Source organism: Pelecanus crispus, chromosome 11 (genome assembly GCF_030463565.1).
Source record: "Pelecanus crispus isolate bPelCri1 chromosome 11, bPelCri1.pri, whole genome shotgun sequence".
NCBI classification, from domain to species: domain Eukaryota; kingdom Metazoa; phylum Chordata; class Aves; order Pelecaniformes; family Pelecanidae; genus Pelecanus; species Pelecanus crispus.
This window is the reverse complement of record NC_134653.1, coordinates 4,832,774-4,851,528: the sequence shown is the minus strand read 5'-3', so window position 1 is coordinate 4,851,528 and position 18,755 is coordinate 4,832,774. Positions and strand designations below refer to the sequence as shown.

General features: G+C 55.4%; 1 protein-coding gene across 1 annotated transcript; it reads right to left on the bottom strand.

The window, feature by feature from the left end:
* Window positions 1–277: 277 nt before the first annotated feature.
* MMD2 (monocyte to macrophage differentiation associated 2) lies at window positions 278–16,686 on the bottom strand. Its single transcript, XM_075718895.1, has 9 exons — window positions 16,640–16,686; window positions 16,303–16,379; window positions 11,597–11,639; window positions 2,939–3,023; window positions 2,082–2,242; window positions 1,911–1,985; window positions 1,505–1,606; window positions 866–935; window positions 278–481 (listed from the first exon to the last, which is right to left on the bottom strand). The coding sequence occupies exons 1-9, from the start codon at window positions 16,684–16,686 to the stop codon at window positions 278–280; spliced, it is 864 nt and encodes a 287-aa protein (XP_075575010.1).
* Between the last annotated feature and the right edge of the window lie 2,069 nt (window positions 16,687–18,755).

Below are 18,755 nucleotides of genomic sequence, written 5' to 3'. Positions count from 1 at the left end.
CCTTGGTGAGCGGTCACTCCCCTATCTCCCACAGCCCGTCGGTTGGTCACTGTATTACAAAACCTTTGATTAAAAAAATAAACAGTTCCCGAGGTTAAAAAAGAAAAATCTGTTTAAAATCAACCTCCAGGCTCTCCTGTTGCTGCAGAAAGGGCACCGGCGGCTGCTGCCTGTGGGGCGAGCGGGTGGTTCAGGGCGAGCCCACGGTGCAGGCTGCCTCCCCGCTCCCCTCCATGCCCCCATGTGCCAGCTGGTGCCAGTGATGTCTTTAAGGCATCTACCGGGATGTTTTAGCCTCCAGCGCACCAGGCCGGTAGAGGTACCTCCAAATGGCGTAGTAATGGATGCCAGCTCCGATGGCCACGAAGAGGTGCCAGATGGCATGGGCAAAAGGTATGCGGCCGTCACTTTTGAAGAAGACCATGCCCAGGCAGTAGAAAAGTCCACCGGCCACCAGCTCCAGGAGGCCGTCCCTGTTGGGCTGGGAGCAAGCAGGGAGGCAGAGCTCAGTGGCGGCCACAGCACGCCTGCCCTTTCCCCGCCGCTCCATCAAGACCAGAAGTGTGGCCACAGCTGCAGGGAGCAAGCAAGACCTTCCCTCTGCCTTCTGCTACACCCTCCCCTCCAGCAAGGCATTGGGACCCATCAGCCCGGCTTTGCTGGGAGGATTTCAACACAACAGAGCCCGGGCAGGAGGTCTGCTGGAGATGCACGTGGTATCTGCTGGGCACCCGAATCATTTGCAAAACCAAGCTGGGCCATGTCGTATTTGGGGATGGCTTTATCCATCACACAGCCTGGACCGCGCCAACCCACTGGACTTGTCCCTCACGCTGAGCCCATGTGCTTCCTAGCAGTGGCTTACCATGGAGAGAATGACCAAGGCGGGGAAGAAGCCCATGATAACGTAGCACACCAGCTCCACCAGCTTGTACCTGAGACCGACAGAGAAGCTGCTCGGAGGCAGGTCCGGAGGAAGCATTGAGTTTTACGCTTGCAATGTCCACTGCCATGCTATAGGAAAAGGGGTGGTGGTGCCACCACAGCAGGTCCCACATCCTCATGCGTGCCACCACGGCAAGTTGGCACCCTGCACCGGGGGTGATGGACCCCCACCTTGGCTTGGGAGCTGCCAGCTCAGGGCCAGGCGCCTGGGGCTTCGGGGAGTCATCTGGAGCCTTTTGCTTTCTATTTGGTGCCACCACGTGGAAGAAGCAACTCACGGCAGCACATCCCTGCTCCCACGTCCCTGCTCCCATGTCCCTGCCACCAAAGCTCCTAAAAACAAGGTGCAGATGGGGAAGGATGTGGTCCAAGGAAGCCCTCCACTGCCAGTTGGCCAGGAGGCTGCCCAGGGACCTTGTAACTATCTGTCTTTCTGTCTATCTCCATCCTTCTTGCTCTCCCCTGCAGCCTGACTACAATCAGGACATTAAGAAGGGCTGGCAGAGCTGAGCTGGGCTCTGTGATAGCCACCAACACAGGGCGAGATAAAAGCACTCACCGCTCATGGAAGAAGAAAACGTAGACGGTCCCGATAGACGCCATGATCCAGATGATCCACCGCATGTGGGAGGCCCAGGGACCCAACTCCCGCAAGTTCAGCCTGCAAGAGCCAGGTCTGTGGTGAGGGAGATCCAGGGCAGCACCCCGACCCAGGCTGCAGGCAGCGAGGTACCAGGGGAAATACTGCCCTCACCCCCATGGCTGTCCCACCAAAGGGTCCTCCCAACTTGTAACTTCAACTTAAAGGGGTTGAAATCTGTAGGATAGGAAGGTTTTGTGGAAAGGGGTAGGGTACAGCCTCGAGCAGAGCTAAAGCTGGAGAGGGAAACCCTATTTGTTGGAGCTGGGCTGATTTTCTCCCTCCAGTGGGGCCAAGCAATGGCCCCCACCCACCAGCAACTCACCAGGGAGCATATGATGCCGCGATGAAGAAGTAGATCACCATCCTGTCAAACATATGCAAGCAGTGCTCCACAGTCCTGCAGGATGGACAGACAGACAGGTCAGAGTCTGCGGCACCAGGGGCCTCCGGACCCTTTCCCACTTCCCGAGCTTCAAGCAATCAGAGCTGGTACCTGAGATGCCTCTTCTTCCAGGAGATGGTGTGGAAGATGGTGGAGACGATGAAGAGGCTGGACAAGCCAAAGCCATAGATCCAGGCTGAGATGGTTTCCCACTGGTCATCAGAGAGGATGTAGAGGATGGAGCTGCCGAGGATGCTGGGCAGGATCCAGAACTGGAAGGGAGAAGCAAACCTGTTGTTGGCTCTCTGTGTGTCCATTGAGCATCTACAGTACAGTCTCTGCTTTTCCTTTTAGGTGTTTCTTTTGCTTCTGGTCAAAGCTACCACCCATAAGGGGCAGGCTGGCCACTCGCACTGGCCAGGCAGGGTCTCTCCCTTAGTGGTGCAGCTCCAAAACAGCTTCTCCAGGTGAAGGTAGGGAGGAGGAGGAAGGCACAAGGAGGATGGCTACCTCTGAGCCATCTCCCAGGGCTCAGAGTGGGAGCTGCCAGCTCCCAAGGGAAACCCTAATGTGGGGAGCACTCATTCCCACTGCCACGTAGGCAGGCCCATGGGGTGCCTGTCACTGCTCCTGCTGTGCAAAACACTCCATTTTCAGGAGCAAAATATTCCCGCTCCACAAAATATTCCTGCTCCACTAAGCCCACGGCTGGCTTCCCCGAGGACACAGGGCCATGGTGGGTGAGAGTGAGGGAGATGCACACCAGCTTCCCAGGGCAGAAGGAGGGAGAGCATCCCCACTCCCCCGGAGCACCTGGGGCACCTCTGCCTCATCACAGCCCCAAGACCCTCAGGAGCTGCTCCAGGGCTGAACGCAGACATTTTTAGGTGTCCCTTGAGGTTCCTCAGGGGATCCCCAGTGAGCTGAGCACCATCCTCCCTTGCCCTGGGATGGGGACAGGGACTCACCGCGTGGGTGGCACAGTTTGCTGCGTGCTCGTACTCCGTCGGCTGGTACCTGCGGTTGGACGGGACACGGTGATTCATGAACCTGCAGCAAGAAGGAGGGAGAGAAACACACTCAGAGGACAGGGTTTGGAGGAAAGCCTTTTTGGAGGCATCTGCACAGGGATACCCACCAGCACCCCTGCCTGGAGCCCCACCTCAGCTCAGCTTTGCTCCAGCTGCCCTGCAGAAGTGACCCCGGCACTGGGCATGGCTTGTCCATCTGGCTGGGCTCAAATGCCAGGACCCCAGGTCTCGCTCAGCTACAGCTCAGGCTGAAGCATTTCCCAGCAGCTGCCATCACTTGGAGAGCAGCGGGCAGGAGCCAGCTCTGCCTGCTGCCGCGGGCAGGAGAGGGCAGACAGGGCAGCAGTGGGAAGGATGCGGGGGAAGCTTCTTCAAGGATGGGTCGATAAGGTCTGGAGCATCTCCCGACCTGTCCTGGGATGGGGCACAGGTGGCAGTCAGTGGTGAGTCCAGCTGCCAGCCCCTGTGACACTGGCACCTCTCACCGTCTTCATTTCACAGGTGGAAAAACTGAGACGCCATGTAACAACACGATCTGGTTACAGCCCATCTGCCCCAGGGAAAATGGACCTGCACAGCCCTGGCAGAAGAGAAGAGGGCACGTGGCTGCAGGTCCATGACCCATCTGACAGTGACACCCTCATGTCACAGCAGCGTGCCCCGCTCCAGCGAGGGTATCCCCGTGATGCCTTCGGTTTCTGGGTACCACATGCATCTAACTCCTACCCGTGGGGGCCACGTGTCCCAGCACAGATTGCTGCAGGGGGAAACCCTGCCATGCTCCCTTCAAAACCTGTATCTTTATTTCTGTTTCTCTTAGTCTGAGGTGTCAGCTTGCTCTTGGCGTTTGGAGAAATGTATCGAATTCCCCCGTCAGATCAACACACAGCGATAAAAAATAGCGTCGGGTTTGGTTAGTCCATTGCTAGGTACATAACACTGTATTAAGAGGCAAATTAAATGTGCATCTGTGATAACAGGTCGGAGCAAAGCACTGCCTTGCTCAGCACCCTCTTCTGGCAGGGTTCAGCAGTGGAGGCTTAGAGAAAGGGAGTAAGAAACAGGCAAAGAGAGAGTGATCCTTCCCCGGGTGCTCCTGGTAACCAGGGGTTTAAAGACCTTTTCTGCTGCGGCGCACGTCAGGATGGCCAAGCTGAGTGGGCGCCGGCAGGGCTGCCCTGCAGGACCTGGGCTAATTGCTTTCTGACCCCATTTGCTCTCAGCTCCAGCACCATCTTCAGCATGTTTCACAGCTGAGCTGCGCCCGGTGAGGGGGCTCAGGGGCTGGCAGGACCTTGGCGCTGGGCACAGGGTAAGCCCTCGCTCCGGGGCATCGGGAAGGGCAGCCGAAGTCCCCTCTCCCCATCCGTGAGCCACCTGTGCCCATGTGGACTCCTCTGCCATCTCCTGCCTGCTCAGACCCACTGCCTCGGTCGCTCACTGCTATCTATTAAAAGTGAGCCAGGATGGATTAAATAGCTCAGAGAGCAAGGGTTTGAGTGCAGGGGGAGTGTGGCCACAGAAGGCTCGGGCGTGAGAGGCGCTCCCCGGCAGGCAGCAGGGACAGCCCATGGGGGGACCGTGTCCCCAGCCCCTGCCTGCCTGCAGCCAGACCCCAGCACTGCAGGAAGAAGCGTCATCACCAAAAAAATGTCTTGAATTAAGAGGGAGAAATAGAGGGGATTAAGCTCCTACCACTCTGCAAATCAAGGACCCATGCTGGGTACAGGGCTTAGCAAGGCTGCCACGGCCGGGAAGCAGCCGGGCGTCCCTGAGGACGTGGCCATGCCCAGCATGCTGTCACCTCCACCCCAGGGGACACAAGGGACGCCCTCTCCATCCCGCCGCTCCGGCTGCGAGGGCTGGCCAGGCTCCCTGAGCTGGAGCCATGTCCCCCTGGCAGGAGGACATTACTGTCCCCAGCGTTGCCAGGAGACTGACCCCAGCTCCCCTTCACTTTCTGCTTCCCTTTCTTTTCCCTTTTAATAATAAGAAGAGGAGGGGGAAGCCCAGACATCCCACATGACGTCGTGGTTGCTGAGGAAACATGTACAAGGCCTTTTCCTTGAATTTGTTTGTTTTAACAAAGCCCCATGCCATCTCCCCTCCGTTCTGGCGGTTGCTGTTCAGAGCAGTAATGGGGAGCAGCAATAGGGCTGGTTCCCACAGCCCTCCCCCGGGGCTGACAGGTGCCGGGACCCTTTGGGAAGGGATCCCTGGGGTGCAAATATCCTCCCTAGCTCTGGTACGGGGATGGAGAGGCAGGGAAGGGCCACCCCTGCCACCCTCATGGGATAAGGTCAAACAGCATGTGTCTCCCTGAAGCCCAAAGCCGTGCTGATGTGGCACACTGCAAATGCCTGCTGTTCCTAGAGGGAGAAATAGCCTTGAGGAGGACCTTTTTTTCACCTAGGAAGAGATCATTCTCTTTTTCTTGTCCCACTTTCTAAGAAGCATCCCCTGTGAAGGATGGGAAACGGAGCATCGTGGATGTGTGACCAGGCTGCAAAGTGCTGGGCCAGCCTGGGTACAGCCAGGCCCCCCTGGAGAAGCCACCATTGCATTTTGGGGCTAGTTGGGCACATTTTCATTGCCCTCTGTGCTCAGGAGAAGAGCTCTGCAAACAAGCATGGGAGCAGCCGGTGTTTGCACATCTCCTGGCAGACCAGGATGAGCCCCCAGCTACCCTGCAGTACCTTGCTCCCAGGGGTGCAGAGGCCATTTCCTCACCTTCTCTTCTCTCCTGGGACTTCATCTACCATCCCAGACCACCCCGGGATCCCAAGCATCCATCCAGCTCATGTCATCCCTGTGCACGCTGGCATGGGCGCAGGGAGCCCTGCATCACTCCCAGCCTGCAGAAAGTTGCCGTACCGGTGTGCAAAACCAGCCGCAAATCTGAGCTCCAGGCCAGACAGACAGACAGACACACTCAGGGAGGGCACCCCAACTCTCGTTAGAGCTGGTAAAAGCTGAGAGCCCCAGGGGTGGCTGCTGTGTGTTTCCCAGCCCTGGCTCTTGTGCGACCGGGGTCCGGAGAAGGGGAATTGCTGGCAGCCAGGCAGAGCTCCAGGGTTTTTCAATGCAAGAAAATAAGGAGAAGGGAAACACCACCCCAAACTTAGATCTGATCCTTGCAGCAAGTCACCTGCCCGGCTGGCTGAATCCGCAATCATCACCAGCTCCATGTCATTGCACCCGTACACTTGGGGACACACTGGCAGTGTCCCTGGGGTGGGAGGAGATGACAGCAGCTCATCCCCAGTGGCCTCCAGCCTACGCTGCCACCCACCTGGGGACCCAGCAAAGCCACAGTGATGTGGCTCGCTCGACACGGCCAGCCCAGGAAGCCGCGGGCAGGTGATTACGCACCGGCTGGGTGCTTCAAAGCATTTTAGCAGGTGCCTTAGGATTGCAAAGTCCAAGAGTTACAGAAAAGTTTAAAACCTCCTGCACGGCAGGAATGTTCATTTTTCAGGGATGGTGCATGGGAAGCAGAGACCCAAGGGGCTCCCGGGTACCTTTTTCTCCCGGTGCCCTTTCTGGCAGACACTATACAGACTAGCTCTATGAAGGTGGGGGGCCTGGTGGGGGTCCGAGCAGGGGTTATTCACTGCAGCCCCAGGGTTTTTGCCCGCCCTGCTTGTGCCTGCTTCCCCCTGGCCCCTTTCCCAGGGAGGGAGACTGAAAAGGGCCACTGCAGCAGGCTCCGGCCAGGAAAACAAAGAGCCCCTTGTCCCAGGCAGCCGGGGCAAAGTGCAGAGCCGGCTTCCCAGGCTTGTTCCTTTCTCCTTCTCTTTCTCCCACTCTGCTTTTTTTTTTTTTTTTGTGGCTTTGGGGTAGGGTTTTTTTGAGTTTTTTAAAAACTTTTATCCAAGAACAAAGTTCTGACCTCAAAAATCATGAGATCTGCCTGGCTCTTGCTTTGTCAAGGTAGGGGAAAAGAATGTAAAAAGAGGATTAAATTAAACTGTTCCTTAGGATGGTTCATGTGTGAGTATTTGAGCATCTGAGCTCTTCTGGGGACACCAAGACAACGTACATCAGCCACTCCATGGGCACCACACGCTCACACGAGCAGAGCCATGGGACACTTTGCAGGAAAGCTGTCCCCTACACACACGAGGCGGGAACAGTCCTAATGGAGACCCAGGCCAGGCTGTGATTTGGGAGAGATGGCGTTTAGTCCTGCCTTCGACACTGACTCTCTGGCCAGCCTCTGCCACGTCTCTTCATCTCCCTCTCGCCCAACTTTCCCCCTCTCCAAGTGAGGGTAATAATTTTGACATCTTTTAGGCGAGCTGCTGGAAGGATAATGTGAGGAGGGTGTAAAAACACTACTAAGATATGGATGGGGAGTGTGCTGGTTTCAGCCAGGATAGAGTTAATTTTCTTCCTAGTAGCAGGCATAGTGCTGTGTTTTAGATTTAGGATGAGAAAAATGCTGATAACACACTGATGTTTCAGTTGTTGCTAAGTAGCGTTTACACCAGTCAAGGACTTTTCAGCTTCCCATGCTCTGCCAGGGGCACAAGAAGCTGGGAGGGGGCACAGCCAGGCCGGCAGACCCAAAGTGACCCCAGGGCTATTCCATACCATACGGCGTCACGCTCAGTGTAGAAACTGGGCAGAGTTGGCAGGGGGGAGCAGCGATTGCTGCTCGGGGACGGGCTGGGCATCGGTCAGCGGGTGGTGGGCAATTGCATTGTGCATCACTTATTTTGTATATTCTTCCATCGTTGTTACTATTATTATTATTTTCTCTTCTCCCAAGTAGCTAGCAATAGGGCAAGAGGAAAGGGCCTCAAGCTGCGTCAGGGGAGGTTTAGATTGGATATTAGGAAAAATTTCTTCATGGAAAGAGTAGTCAAGCATTGGAACAGGCTGCCCAGAGAGGTGGTGGAGTCACCATCCCTGGAAGTGTTCAAAAAACGGGTAGACATGGCACTTGGGGACATGGTTTAGCGGGCATGGTGGTATTGGGTTGATGACTGGAATGATGATCTTAGAGGTCCTTTCCAATCTTAATGTTTCCTAGTTTTTACTTTCATTATAAATGATCCAGCCACCAAGCCAGGATGCGTGGGGTTGCTACTCTCCCCTTAATTGGTTTAGTGTTGGACTTGGTAGTTTTGGGTTAATGGTTGGACTGGATGATCTTAAAGGTCTTTTCCAACCTAAATGATTCCGTTCTATGATTCTTCCTCTGCTGTCCTGTTAAACTGCCTTTATCTCAACCCACGAGTTTTACTTTTTTTTTTCCCCCTGATTCTCTCCCCCATCCCACCTTGGGGGGAGAGGTGGCAAGCAGCTGTGCGGTGCTTAGTTGCCAGCTGGGGTTAAACCACGACAGGGAGGTGTGAGCTCCCATTGAGCAGCTCATCCCCACTCTTGCAAGAAGCTGGTCCAACACCTGACACCCCCAACCCTGCTATAAATCAGGCTATATACATGACACGTGGCTGTGTGTCTATGCATTGAGGAGCTGGGCTCCCACAGCACATTGCTAAGGCTGTGGCCATGGCCATGACACTTGAAGAGCCACCACAACCCATAATGCACTAAATGCCAGAGCCGTGTGTTGCACTGTGGGCTGGGGGGATGAAAGAGCAGCCGGTATGTGCAAGGTTGCTCCCAGGTGATGTGAATCTCCCCAGACCAGCTAATCTCTACAGGTTTCACCTGAGAATGGCTTATAAAAGGGCTGGGCTTACTCAGGAGATGGTTTAATGCCTTTGGAGGTGGGATGCTGGTTTGCTGTGTATTCACCCTCCTGGCCAGGGAGCTGGGGTACTTCCAGGCTGTGTTCCCTGCTGGGCAGCTCCTGGAGATTTGATTGCAAATTGAGGGAATTTCTCCTTCTCCTTGTGAGTGGATGTCACTACTGGTTTTTAAGTAACAGAGGAGCTGTTGAAGGATTGTATCCTGATGGTGGCATTTTGCTGGAGAGGAAGGATGGAGAAAGCCTTTGCAGGATGCTGACCAGCAGTGGTGGTGAGTCCTGCTGGGGCCCTTTGAGTTGTCCCTTGGTAGAGCAACTGTTGTGATGCCTGAAGTGACAGTGGTGGAGCAGATGTGTGCCCATGGGGTAGACTGGCCCCAGACCCCTCTTCAGTGCGTGGTCTGGATTTGCCCTAATGAGCCCAGAGGCTGCACACCCAGGGCTTGGTCCTCAGGTTTGTGCTCATGTGTGAGGAGCTGCTGCAATGGCATCCCTGTAAGCTGTGGCTTGGTGTGTGCTCTGCTTCTGACCTGTAATCTAGTAATGCTCCAGCTGCAGTCCTTAGCTTAGATGAAGCTAAGAGGCTTCATCCCCCTGAGCTCCTCTGTGGCTCATAATTAGCTCAGTCCTGGGGAGCTGTGTGTGATGGTGTGGTGCAGGGCCCTAAGCACTGCTCACTTATGGGGCATGATCCCAGGATGTGGGAGACAGAGCAGGACCACAGGGATGTGCTCAGGGCCCCCCTCAAGTGCAGGACATCAATTCTGCAACTTGGTGACATGGGAAAGGCTCAGCAGCCCTCCTCTCTCTCTCTGATTGTAGCTTCTGGTGCAGAGCTCCCAAACTCTGCAGTACCACAAAGCTGCTTTATCCAGCCCAGGAGCCCTTGAGAAATCCTGCTTTTCCTTTCTACCCATTGACACAGGAGCATTTGCCACTGGGAAGCAGAAATGCAAAGGCTCAGGCTGATGCTGCCCAGCATTGCCATCTGCAGAGCCACCCACACGGGCATGTGCATGGCTGCGTGGCACCCCATTAAGAGCTGAAACCTCTATTTCCATGCCTGCTCCTTGGTGCTTGCATGCTCCTACGCAAACATATGGCACTCCTGGTTTGGAAAGCTGAGCTGTGCATGCTGTAAGCTTGTGGGTTGGCTCCCTGGGCCAGGGGAGAAGGGGCAGCCAGGACAAGCCTGCTCCATGGCCTACTCCTTTGACTCCAGCCCATCCCACATGAGAAGGGGCAGGAGGGCTGACAGAGCAAGACAGCACAGCATTTTCTTTTGTACTGCTTCCTGGCATCATGCAAAGAACTGGCAGCTTGGGTAGGGAGCAGAAAATGAAAAGCTTTTCATTTAAACCAGCATTTCTCAACCTTTCTTATGGGTAAATTAGTGGATCACCAGATTTCTGCCCAGATGCCCCTGGTGCAAGCCTTGCTTCCACAAAGCAAGTCAAAATGAGCTGCAGATTGAATCATCATTCATCACCTCTGATTACCCTCATCCCAGTTTTGCTCATTCCCAGCACTCTGACATGTGGTAACACCCTGGGCTGGCTGTAGACCATCCCCTGGCACTATGTAGCCTGCGTGCTATGAGAAATGCTGAATAAGTCTGCTTGCTGACTTAGAGATGCTCCCAGACAGGGACCGTGTGCTCAGCCATGTCTGTGCTGTCCCTGGCTCTGAACCGCAGGCACAGATGTCCCCCGTGAAGGGACAGGGAATACACCCTCCTGGCACGTCCTGCTGCCACAGCAGTGGGTACATGAGGGAATACGCTGCTATTTCCCTGAACACACCAGGGACTGCCCCAAGGGTATACCCAGTTCCTTGTCCTTGCTCCTCACTCTAGCAGAGACAAGCATGGGAGGCTCCAAGCCAGGCTGGACACAGGCGTAGACCATTTCTGCACCCATGCGAGCCCATATATATCTATCAGGGCTTGGTTGGTGGGTGGAAACTCAGCGGGTAATTCCCAGCAGGGTCATAACTGTCCATATTCCCATCCTCTGTGCAGGGATGTTTTTTTTCTCTCCAGCAGGCTCTCTGCTCTTTATGTAGATGGTATCTCTAACTCTTCCAAGGCAATTCATGACCCTGCAACTACAGCAGAGCTGTTTGTTTATTCACAACAGATGGGATTGGTGAATGTTTCCTAAATTACTTTCTGAGCTGGGACTTCTTGTTTCATTTGATACTCATGAGACCTCCAACAACAGCTGACTAGTCACAAAATGACTCTGATGTCCCAGGTGTTTCATGAATGTTAGGAGGACTGTTTCCAGAGCTGAAAATTCTCTGTTATTCACTATTTGTTTGTTTAGAAAGTCATTGTGCATGTCCCTTGCTGCCTTGCCTGCATTGCCCTGAGCACAGAAGTTAGTGGGACAAATCCCAAGCTGGCTCTGCCTGCTTAAACTCTGCAATAGCTCAAGGTGGGCAGGAGTGAGCATGAGCACCGCCCTTCTGCCTGCTGGCAGGGGATTTGGACAGTTTGGGGGCTGGAGCCTTCCCAGCCTCTAACCCTGGCTGCCACTGTGACTGTGAAATTGCACGGGCACATCACAGTTTCTCAGGTCCATAAGGTCTCCCCATAGCATCCCCTGAGAGATAGGACCAGGCTCGCATTTGGGATTCCTGGATGTTACTCACATACAAATGGTATCTGTAAATTATTCAGCAAATGCCTCTGGACAACGAAGGCACAGGAGAATTGCGCATTTCACCAGCCAGGCAAGCAGATACTAGGATTTCCATGAATATTATTTGCAGCGGAGGGCAGGGCTGTGTCTAATGCTATGGTACCAGCCAGTGCTGCTGAGCACAGCAGAGGAGGCAATTCCTTGCCCCTGACCTGCTGATCTCTCTCTGCATAAAATCCTTTCCTCAGCAGCAGCAAGCCTGGACTATAAACTTGAACAGGAGCACAGACTTGGATCCAAACTCTCCTGAAGATCAGCACTGCTCAGCTCAACTAATTGGCATCTGAAGCAAACATCAGAATAAGACGCTCGTGATATCGCCTTGTCACAAGAAGTTGCAGTGTATCGCGCTGAGCCCATCGGACTCTGGATTTTCACTGTGTGAAAATGCTGAGGTTCAGTTCAACCTGGAGAACTCCAAAGGGAGACCTGAGCTCTGTGTGCTTGGTCATGTCTCCTCTGCCTTGCTCAGCCCCTACTCTGAGCATCCATCCCCTTGCAGCATCTCTCTGGGTACTCAACATTTTGCAGCTGCAGCCAAGCACCCCCCCCCCCAAGAGCAATGAACTGAAATAACAGTTGTGATCTTTTCCCTTCCTTTCCATAGAAGTTGTAGTTGGTTGGCACTGCTTTGTCTTGCTGTGGAGCTGGGAGGGTGGGAAAGGAGGAGGAGATGGGGAAGGCGAGCCTGGGAGCAGTCCTGGCAGAGCCCCATTTCTCGCATTCACTGACCTGCTGCGCTGGGCAGTGGCTTGAATTTCCCATGCATCGCGTTGGCTGCTACCTCATGAAGCTGGCCATAGTGAGCTGTGCCAAAGAATCACATCAGGCTGACATCCAACACCAGCTGAAGGAAGGAAAAGACCATTGTGCATCCATTTCCCAGGCAGGCAAGAGACTGTCCTTCTCCCAAGGCTCAGTGGTTGGCTCGCCCACTGTTGCACGTCTCCCGTATGGTGATCCCCACTTGAGCCCATCCTGCCAGGTCCTCTGACCCTTCCAAAGGAGGGAAAGGGGCAGTTTGAGGGAATACCCCATAGCAAATGATGCTCCAAGTACTTGTTGCTTTTCAAATATCTGGCTCCAATGAAAACTGCATCCTGAGCATCTAAACCTACATGAGCTGACTCCTACCAGTGCTATCTTAAGAGGGTATCTGAGTCAACCTGGCCCCATGGAGCAACCAATATGGAATTGGTCAGTGACATCAGATGATCCTGGTTTCCCCTAGGTATTTTGGGAGCCTCTCCATCTCTTGGAGCAGTGCCTTTTGCAGCAAGAGGATCTGCTCAGCCAGGGGCAGCCTGGCAGGTCTTGCTGGGAATGGTGGGATGGGGCTGGTGTTTGCTTGGTGAGGAGCCCCTGCCTCTTGAGGAGCTCCAAGCTGCGATATCAACACTGAAAGCATTTCCCTTCTCACTGCTTCATCCCACGCGATCTGTGGGGGAAGCGGAGCTCTTGGAAAGCGTCTCGGCGTGTGTGGGAGCAGGCGAGGGCTGCTCGTGCTTTCACTGCAAAGCAAACAAGGACCAGATCTTCCTGATGTGGTAGCTCTGCTCAGGCTGTCAGCCTGGCATTGCTTTTTTTGTGTTTGGGGTCCAAGCACCCCAATGTTTTCTCTCACTCCTATTCCTGCTGGTTCTCCTCTCCCTCTTTTGCCTGGAGATGCTGGAGAAAGGGTTGGTGAATGTCTTCTTGCTCAGTAATTACAGGTGTAGGGAGACATAAGGAAGGTCTTCCCAGCTGCCTTTTCCCAAACTCGGAGGATTTGCTTTTGAGCAAATGTAGAGTTCAGATCTTCATCCCCTCATGCCAGTGAGGAGGTGGCAGTGTCTACATTGCAGACACCAGGCAGGTAAGGACAAGCCTGGACCGTGCACCTACAGAAGCCCCTGCTCTCCCCAATCTCCTGCTGCTTCTGGGCTGAGAAATTAATGTGGATTTTCCTGGCTGGTCCTCTTTGTTACTCTGCACAGGGCAAGACAAGCAAATGCAGTAAGATTTAGAGCTTTTTACATGAACAAATCAAATTGTGAACAGCTATCAGTTAATTAGGATGATTCAGTGCCCTGCGCAGCCTGCAGCTCCCAGCAAACCCCTCTCCTCCAGCTGCTCCGGACCTGCTGAAGCCAGCCAGATACAGCAGCTCCCTGCTTAATTGTGTTTCCTTTCAATTACGGCTCTGGATGGCCAAAGTCCGGGAAGCATTTTGTGTTGCTGCAGGGAAATTGGGGCTGAGCCACAGCCCCACAGCAGCTACGTGAGCAGGAGGCACTGGACCACGTCTGAGTAAAAAGTGGGCCAAAGCGGTGTCAAAGCCACAAAGGGAGGGATCGGTTACTGGCTCGGTGTAACCTGGCCGATGAGACTCAATGAAGATGCAACTTGCACCGATCTGTTGCTCTGCTGGGAAACCAGCGCTGTTTCAGCAAGCTGGGAGGAAAGGAGGAGGAGAGGAAAAGGTGGAGGGAGAATGGGGCAATGCCTACCTAGTGGTTGGATAAAGCAGGAGGAATTCCATCTGCTTCCACCCTGTTACTGCATGCTGCTGCCGGCATCGTGGCTGAATTTGGCCTGTCAGGAGGTGGATATCGCTTGTTACAGCGCAGGCTGTGAGCGACTGGGAAAGCCTTGCAGCAATGGCACGCTTTAAGTCCCTTTCCCCATGGTGGCAGATGATGGAATAGCCTCCCAGACCCCGCAGCAGAGCAGAAACCACCGACAGCCTCATTTATAACCACAACCTGCTCAAACAGCATTGCCATGCATCCCTATTCCCACCATGGCGACAGCCCCCTCCGCTTGCTTTCTTCCCCTCCACCCCAGCTGCGATGCTCTGTCTCCAAAGCGCAGCCAGGAGGGATTCAGGGACACTCCAGTGCCCCTCCAGCCCCCAGGTTTCTCCCGGCAGTTCACGAAATGCTCCTGCATTGATTGCTGCCTTTCATCTCTTTGTTCAAAGCCCAGTGCCTTTGCTGCAGCTTTCACACAACAGGTCTTTCATCACCATGCTGGTTTTTATTTATTCCTTTTGGTGGGTGTATTGATGGCCAAGTTCCTCTTTTCTTGGTCCTCACTCAAAATTAGATAAAACAACATTAAAAATGAAGCTGTTCCAGGCTTTTCCACCACAAGGAAAACTTTCTGGGTTGTGGGTTTGGTTTTTTTTTTGTTTGTTTTTCCCAAGCAAGGCCACAAGCAAGAGTTTCTCATCCACTGAAAAGACATCACAAGATGCTCCTGATGCCTTGAAGGGCATGTGCCACTGTGAACCCCATGGCTCCTGCTCACGCCAGTCCCCACTGCAGAGCCTGGTCCCTATTACTTGCAGCTCAAGGAAGCTGACAGAGCATCCCCAGCACAAAAGAAGGAGCAGCTTTTAGGATATGCCACAGCATAGCATTTCTGCGGCGAGGAGAGCTGGTGTGCGTGGAGTGGGGGGGGACAGGGATTAGCCAACTGTTATTTTTAAGCACTAGGCTAAGAGGATCTCTGTGGTGATGTAGGAAGCTCTGGGTTAGCATCTCATGCTGGTGATTGCCTTGGTCTGTCTTGGAGTGAAAGACAAGGGAGCACCCATCTCCTGCTGCTCCCCATCCAGCCCTGGCACCCAGCAGGAGTTGGAGGATGCCATGCAGACGTGACCCTTCCCGTGCCCTGCAGCCCCTGCCCCGCACGTGGGCTCTATCCTTGCAAGGCGCTCTGTAACACCTCATCCCCATTTAACAACTTGTCTTCAGAAAGGGCCACGACAAATTTTGAGCATGCTAATTTTGGATAAATCAAGCAACAGGCTGGCAGATGGGTTCTTCTGGGGGGGCACTGAGGTGGGGGGCAGCCTCTGCTCTGCTGCCTGGCCCCCAAAGGGCCTCTGCACCACTGCCGTGGGGCAAAGGTACAGTTTTCTTCCTCCTCTGAGGGGACAGAGCTTTGCTCAGCTCCATCTCCCCCTGGCCCTGTCCTCTGTGTGCCAGCTGGGAAAAACAGTTTTGAATTCTGTTTCCACAAGGAGTTTTGGACCAGGTGCATCATGCAGATCTGCTGGGTACCTCTTGCATCTCCCTTGGGTAAAGGTTATCAGGAGGCAGCTACAGCATCAAAATGGTCTTTGAGCAGGTGCCCACATGTTTCAGGCAGTTTTTGGAAGTGCAAGTATGGATTTTTCCAGTGGGACAGCTGGAAGGAGAGGAGCTGGCGGCTTGGCGGGGCAGGAGGGAGGTCTCCTGCCCTTATTCAGCCCGGGCAAACATCCTTTAGGGATGCTTCTACCTGGAGCAGGCAAGAAACACCATCACCACTCCTTTCTAGACAAGTTTTTCTCTGGTATCTGACTAACAGGACCACTGGGAGTCCGACAGTGGCAGCGGCAGAGCTGAATGCCCCCAGGAACTGCGCCAGCCTGTGGGACCCTCTGCAGCCATGAAAACATCCCCACCACAGCCATAGAGAGCTGGGGACAAAGCCTGTCCTCAGTGCAAAACTGAGCACCCCCACCACCCCCCTGAGCCCCATCTGGCCGTGCATCGCCCAGCACTCTGCAATCCAACTCATCCTCGGCCACCCAGCATGCCCGCAGGGCTGCGGGCAGCCGCTGTCCCCATGTCACCCACCAGCTCCCAGCTAAAGACCACATCCGACCCCACAGCAGTGTGCGTGGCCAAGTGCCCTCTGACCCATGCCCAGCGGTCCTTGCGTTTCCCCCCTATGCAGGTAATGCCATGAGGTTTCCTAACACACCTGAGCTGCTAAAACAGGTCCCTGCAGCTGCTGGAAAACCTCCCTGGGTATTTCATGGAGGGGGGGAAAGGATGTGCCACTGTTGCATCCCATGTGAGCCCTGCAGAGCCCCCGGGTCCAGGCTGGGGGAACCTCACCTGGGCGCAGGGGGACCCTGGGTGACATTGGTGCCTCCGCGGAGGGTTTGCAGCCAGCGGTGGGGTCGGTCCCCCAGCTGTGGGAGGACAACGGTGAAGCCAGACCCAGCGAAAGGCAGCGAGGGCTCCCAAGGATGCTCAGAATCCCTTAGGGATGCAGAAAAGCAGGTAGCCTTCTCCCAAAAGACCAACCCGCACCTGCCCCGGGGCTTTGGGACAGTCAGCAGCTTTTGAAGGTCCCTTCGGGCTCCATCCCCGCCGCAGCCGAGCCCGGACAGGGGCTGGGGCTGTCCGGGGGCTCCGCAAGCACCCGGGGGTCGGGGACCGACGGCTTTACCTGGCGTAGCGCGTCTTCTGGAAATCCAGGACCCGGGACGCGAACATCGCGGCGGTGCCATGGGGGTCCCGGGGGGCGGCGGCGGCTCAGCTCCGGGGCGGGGGAGAAAGTGCCGCCCGGGGGAACCGCACCAACTCCGCGGGCTCCGGCGGGGCGAGGAGGAGAAGGGGCGGCCGGGCCGGTCCAGCCCAGCCCGGTCCAGCCCAGCCCCGGCCCCCCCCGGGCTGCTCGGGAGAGCGACAACGGGAAAACAAAGGCGACCTCCGGGAGGGGGGAGCCAGCCCCGCTGCCGCCCTCAGATGTGCAAAGAGGAGGAGGAGGAGGAGGAGGAAGAAAAAAGGGGGGGGGGGGGGGGATCCCGTCCAACTCCGCCCGGCCACAGCAACCTGCACGATCTCCCTTAGCCGCCCCGGCAGCTTTAAGCACAGCTAAAAATATTCCCCCCCGCCGCCACCCCCGGAGGATCAAATAGCAGCAGATTTGAATTGAAAATGTGATTAAAGCATCGGGGGGGAGGGAGCGGCGGGTGCGGGCAGCCAGCCCGCTCCCCCAGCCCCGCTGCCCACGGCCGGGTCCTGCGGGAGGGGCACCGCGATGTCCCTGCCTGCCCCAGGGCAGGGCCAGCCCGCCCCGGCGTCCCCAGGGAGCTGCTTTGTTTGGCTTTGCTTTTATTTATTTGATTTTAATTATTTTTTTCCATTATTTTCCAGGGGCCCCGGCAGGGGTGGGCGGCTCTGCCCCAGCCCCATCGCTGCGGGGTGCCCGTGGGTGGGGACACGACTCCACTCCCACCAGCATCCCACCATCCCGCCCTGCTCGGGAGAAGGGGGAGGAAGCAGCAAGGCAAGGACTGGAGACGCCAGGATCCGCACCCCATCTCCACCCTAAGCCTTCCCCCCTCCATCCTCTACAGCACCCAGGGAGGCTCTCGCAGGAGGTGAGATTCCAACGTGCATCGGAGGTTGGGCAGCTCAGAGAGGGGCTGCGATGGGCGACGGGGGCTTGTCTGCAGGCAGATGGCCATCATCCCTGCCCACCCTGTGCCAGAGACTGCAGGCACCTTCAGGCCAGCAGTTAAGGGAGGAGAAAGGTGACATAAGGCCAGCAGCGACTGGAGGAGGAGAGCCCTGGTCTCCCCAGTGCAACCTCTCCTTGCTGATGCCGTAATAACGTTGATGGGAGGAAGGTAGAACAGCCGAGGACGTCTCGACATGAAGGGTTATGCTCATATGGCCATTTCCATGGGAAATCACACACACACACACACACATCTTCCAAAAGCCAAAACGGACAAAAATTAAGGCATCCCTTAATTGAAGGCATGAATTAATACTGGCACCCTCTGCAAGCCCCTCCAAAAGCAGCTCATCTCCCCAGGGGATGCAAAAGGGGTGACGCTCCAGGTGCACGCTGCATTGTGGGCTGTCCTCAACACACACAAGGAGCACCCCGGTTCCCCGATGCCGGGAGCTGGCAGCGCGGCCAGCCTCCCTTTGCATTTGTCATCATGGATGGAAAATGCCGCGGGCATCCAGGCTGGTGACAGCGGGATCCAGTAGGTGCGGGGGGAACAAAATAAGCCCCATCTTTGGTAGGACCTTCCCAGCGTATGTGGGACAGCCAAGCCCTGGCTGAGAGCGGCAGGTCCAAGCTAGGATGCAGAGTGAGATCATCTCCGAAAACCTCTCCCACGCTCTGCCACTTAGCCGGGAAGATTTTTTTCAAGTTCCTTCCTCAGCCTTCTAGATGACGAGGCTTTGGCAAAGGCTATTTCATGGTGCCTGTGCCCTGCTTTACCTTTCTCTGGGCCTGAATAGGTGAGGGAGAGAAAACGTCGATAAACCGCGTTTAACAAAATAACGCCCATCCCCGAAGCCCCCAGCCCGCAGCCGGGGGTGCTGGCAAGGGACACCTGAAGTGAACCATCAGTCCTGAAATAGATCTGTCTCAGAGGGCAAAAGGCAAATTGAATGAAAAATAAGTTACTATTTTTGAAGCCTGAATGCAGTTGTTATGGCAACCAAAGCCTCGCACATCGTGCTGGGGAATGGCTCCAGCCCCAGCGCTGCCTCCAAACCCCGCGGCCGGAGAATCGCAGGCAGCTGGGAGCTGCTCG

Coding starts and splice junctions, on each gene's coding strand:
- MMD2 (XM_075718895.1), bottom strand. CDS start 16,686: ATGTTCGCGTCCCGGGTCCTGGATTTCCAGAAGACGCGCTACGCCAG. Junction 11,640..16,302: donor CAGGGTCCCCCTGCGCCCAG/GTGAGGTTCCCC, acceptor CTCCTGTTCAAG/TTTATAGTCCAGGCTTGCTG. Junction 1,607..1,910: donor GCGGCATCATATGCTCCCTG/GTGAGTTGCTGG, acceptor TGGCTCTTGCAG/GCTGAACTTGCGGGAGTTGG.